We start from the raw sequence: 3,766 nt of genomic DNA on the forward strand, positions 1-3,766 counted from the left end.
ATGGTTTTACCTTTTTTTTTAATGATTTACCCTTAGGGTGAATGAAGACCATATTTACTTTATTTGTATCATTTCATTTTATCTTAATAAAACCGTACTGGTTTAGTGGCAATTTGCCCCAAAGGAGTTCACGGTATGTAGACGGGACAGGACAAATTGGTCAAGGTCAGATACAAAATTGAAAGGCATATCGGCACTTGCTACTCAAACAGATATGGATGAGTATGTTAATGACCAAGTATAATTGCAATGTGTTGTACAATTTTTTGTATTTCTTTTTCTTTTTCAATTATTAACATGAAAATGGAATACTTTAAGATGTTAGGGACAAATAAATATTTAAGTTGCTGGGTGGCATCCAAATAAACATACTCCTAAATTGAAGAAAAGAATAACTTACCTCCGCGAAGTGAGCACTAGATGGTAGATAAAGCGAAGAAAAACCACGTGCTCCTCTGAGACCCATGCCTCCTGCCCATAAGTTTGGCGAGCCGGTGGGTTTGTTGATGCGAAACAATGTGAACTCCATGTGCAAAGGCTGTCTTGTCTCGTGCCCTTTCTGGCCATCGGAACTCGGAACCAGCGGCACGGCCTCACCCAAATCCTTTGAATCGACGGGAAAATCTCGCCAACTTTCCAGCGACTCCCTCGGTTTTAAGCTCTCAAGCCACACCTCGGGCGAGGCAAAACGAAAGAAAGATGGTACGGCTGGAACCGGTGAAACAAAAGGCAGCCGGTGGTTTCTGCCGCTGTTCCCAGGTTTGTAACTGAAACCAGGGGGCACGCCCAGCCTTATAAGGAAAGCACCACCCAACCTCCCACTCAGAACTCCCTCAGTCTCAAAGCTTACATCACAGTGATTGCAATTTGTTTTCCAACCGTTTGTTTGGTGAGAATCCAGTTGGTAGAAGATGAGCTCGTTGCAGGCCTGGGTTGCTGAGCACAAGCTCACTAGCGTGGGTAAGTACCCCCTAAAGCCACTTCTTCTTTCTTTTTTTTTTTTTCCTTCTTTCTTTCTTTTTTGGAAAGGTCTGTAGAACAACTTCCTCTATCATGGAACAGTGCTCTTTGAATTATTTCCTAACTTTTCATTGGTTGGCCACTTTTTGAAATTACTGTTTCTAACCAAAAAAAAAAAAAATCAACCAAAAATTTGTTCAATAATTTAAATTACATATTTTAGGAAAATTTACATGTTAAACATAACATGTATGATTTATTCACAAGTTATTCAGAAAAAAATTAAGAAACTTTTATATGGTACGAACTGATCATATTATACCATCGCCGGGAGTATTTTTTCTATTTTGTTCATCATTCTTGCTCTTCGGTACTTATTTTATATGAATAAATTTATAAAATTCATATTTCAATATTTTCTATTTCTAAATTTAGCTGACCATTTTTTTTTTTTTTAATTTTTTGTTCTTGAGCACCGAACTTATGACCGTGGTCTAAGTAATTATGATCCACTTTAAAACCTTGTTTTTTGAATGAATGCTCTTAAAATTTTTCAGGAGCGTTCTGGGCTTCTGCCATTGGAGCCTCCCTGGCTTACACGCGGAAGACGGCTCCACTTATCAAGCCCAGCCTTCGGCTAATACACGCTAGGTAATATTTGTTCAGCTACTACTGTTTGTTAATTAGTTCGATGGTTCCCAGTTTGGGATTCCAATATAAATAAAGTTTGGTCTGGTGGATTACTATAGGATGCACGCCCAGGCTCTGACGGTGGCGGTGCTCTCCGGCGCGGCGCTGCTGCACTACTATGACAGCAACCATGCCATTGATGATGACGAAAAAGTTTCACCCACCACCCTGGTTTAGATGATTTTATGGTGCTATACCGTATATCTGTCACTCTGTTGAAGATGGTCATGAGAGTGGGCTGAGAGGATGTTGTTATGGGGGTAAAACTTTTTTGGGGTAGCATATGGGGTGTAAAACTTGTTCTGTTACTCGTAACATCTGGCCCACTTGTGGTTAATATGAACTTTGTTATGTAATTTTGAGATTATGAGGTTCTAGTTTATGATTGAATCAATGCGAGATGATTCAATGAGTGATTCAACCACGAAGCACATCCGACTCAGATGATTTTTGGCTTGGATCACTGGGCTTATAACAATCATGCCTATCGGGCATTATATATCATTTACTCGTTATTTCGATAATACAATAAATTTTCCCTTGGACAAACAATGACTGGTGCCATTCCCAATCAATCTAACACAACTTGATAGAATTAGCTTATTCAAGTTAAGCTAAGTTGGAGGTCGGTGATTTGTTCGTCATATTGGGTTTGGAACTTAAATTGCTCGTTTAGGATTGCTCATAAGGCATCAACCATATCTTAACTCACCCGGCGAAATTCCATAGAAGGTTATGGATTGTTACTTTTTTTGGATGCCAAGGCTTGGTCAACCGTGAACACCAATCTCTCAGATATATCTGAAAATGAAATCTCTTATATGTAGAGATTCTTACCTCTATACCTATTAAATGGAAAGGGCACGCACACAAAAAAATTAAAAATAAAAACTTAACCCCTCGGACAAAAATTTGGAGAAAAATTACAGAAAAAAAATCTCAAATATATATATATATATATATATATATATATATATATATATATATATATATATATATATATATATATATATATATATATAATATCTAGATATAATAAAGTTAACTCAGAATGTGAAACATGTCTAAATATGCTTAGAAACATTTACACTCATTATAAAAATACAATAATAGAAACACGTCCATTTATAATCCCCATGTGGAAATAATTTTAGGAAATAGACAAATAATTTTATAGATATAAAAAATTTTAACAAATATGTAAAGCCATCCGTTCATATTTTCCATGTATTGGAAACTGTTAGAAATGTCACATTAGTGTTTTAGAAAAAAATTTATAAAGAAAAAAAATTATTTGAAGCCATCCATTTAAAAATTTCTTAGAGAAAAATATAATTTCCGAAAGCCTACTTCTTAATTATTTTAGAGCATATTTTCTTCTATATAGAAATTTCTGCATTATTTTTGAAAATACAAAATGCTATTAATTATGTTAGAAAAATACAGAAATTCTTATTAATTATTTACAATATATATCGAGATCGAGAGAGAGAGAGAGAGAGAGAGAGAGTTATATTTAAATTTGACATGCGAAAGAATCCTAAAAAAGTATGTTCCAATTAACATCGCTGTGATCAAAATGATTGGGAGAGTTACAGTGCCAGTTGAGCCATGAAACAGTCATTGATTATTAAGTATATTCTGCTTATAGTTATATTTTTCATTCTATTTTTCAAAAAATATTTATTCTTCTATTATATAAATTTATTTTTATATTTTTATTGTCTCCCTCTCCACATCATATGTTAGCATCATTCTTATGTTTTTGCAAAGAATCTGTCATCTAAAGATGGAATCCTCTCACCAAATGGTTCTCTTGACCCAATATTCTCAACTCCTAAATCACATGATCACCAATATGATATAATGGAGGTGGTTGCAGGGTCGCTCTTTGGATATCTCATTATCTTGTGGTAGTTAGGGGCTTCCTTCTTGTCAAGTTCCTTCAGTGGGTTCCACATAACTTGTTCTACCCATGATCAAAATCTGGCAACTGAAGCATAGGTTTTTTTGTGCTTTCGATAAGTCGAATATATTACCCAATCCTTGTATAGTAGCTATAGCTTAGTTGGACATTGAACAGGAGTAGGTAGTCTCTGGTACAAAACCAAAGCCA

The 3,766-nt window shown here is 35.2% G+C and overlaps 1 protein-coding gene across 1 annotated transcript; it reads left to right on the forward strand.

Annotated features, from left to right (window-relative positions):
• The first annotated feature begins 526 nt into the window (after window positions 1-526).
• LOC105045940 (uncharacterized) lies at window positions 527-2,017 on the forward strand. The gene is made up of 3 exons (XM_010924385.4): window positions 527-960; window positions 1,518-1,611; window positions 1,710-2,017. The coding sequence occupies exons 1-3, from the start codon at window positions 912-914 to the stop codon at window positions 1,825-1,827; spliced, it is 261 nt and encodes an 86-aa protein (XP_010922687.1). The 5' UTR covers window positions 527-911; the 3' UTR covers window positions 1,828-2,017.
• Window positions 2,018-3,766: the final 1,749 nt, after the last annotated feature.

This window comes from Elaeis guineensis, chromosome 5, assembly GCF_000442705.2.
Source record: "Elaeis guineensis isolate ETL-2024a chromosome 5, EG11, whole genome shotgun sequence".
NCBI lineage: Eukaryota > Viridiplantae > Streptophyta > Magnoliopsida > Arecales > Arecaceae > Elaeis > Elaeis guineensis.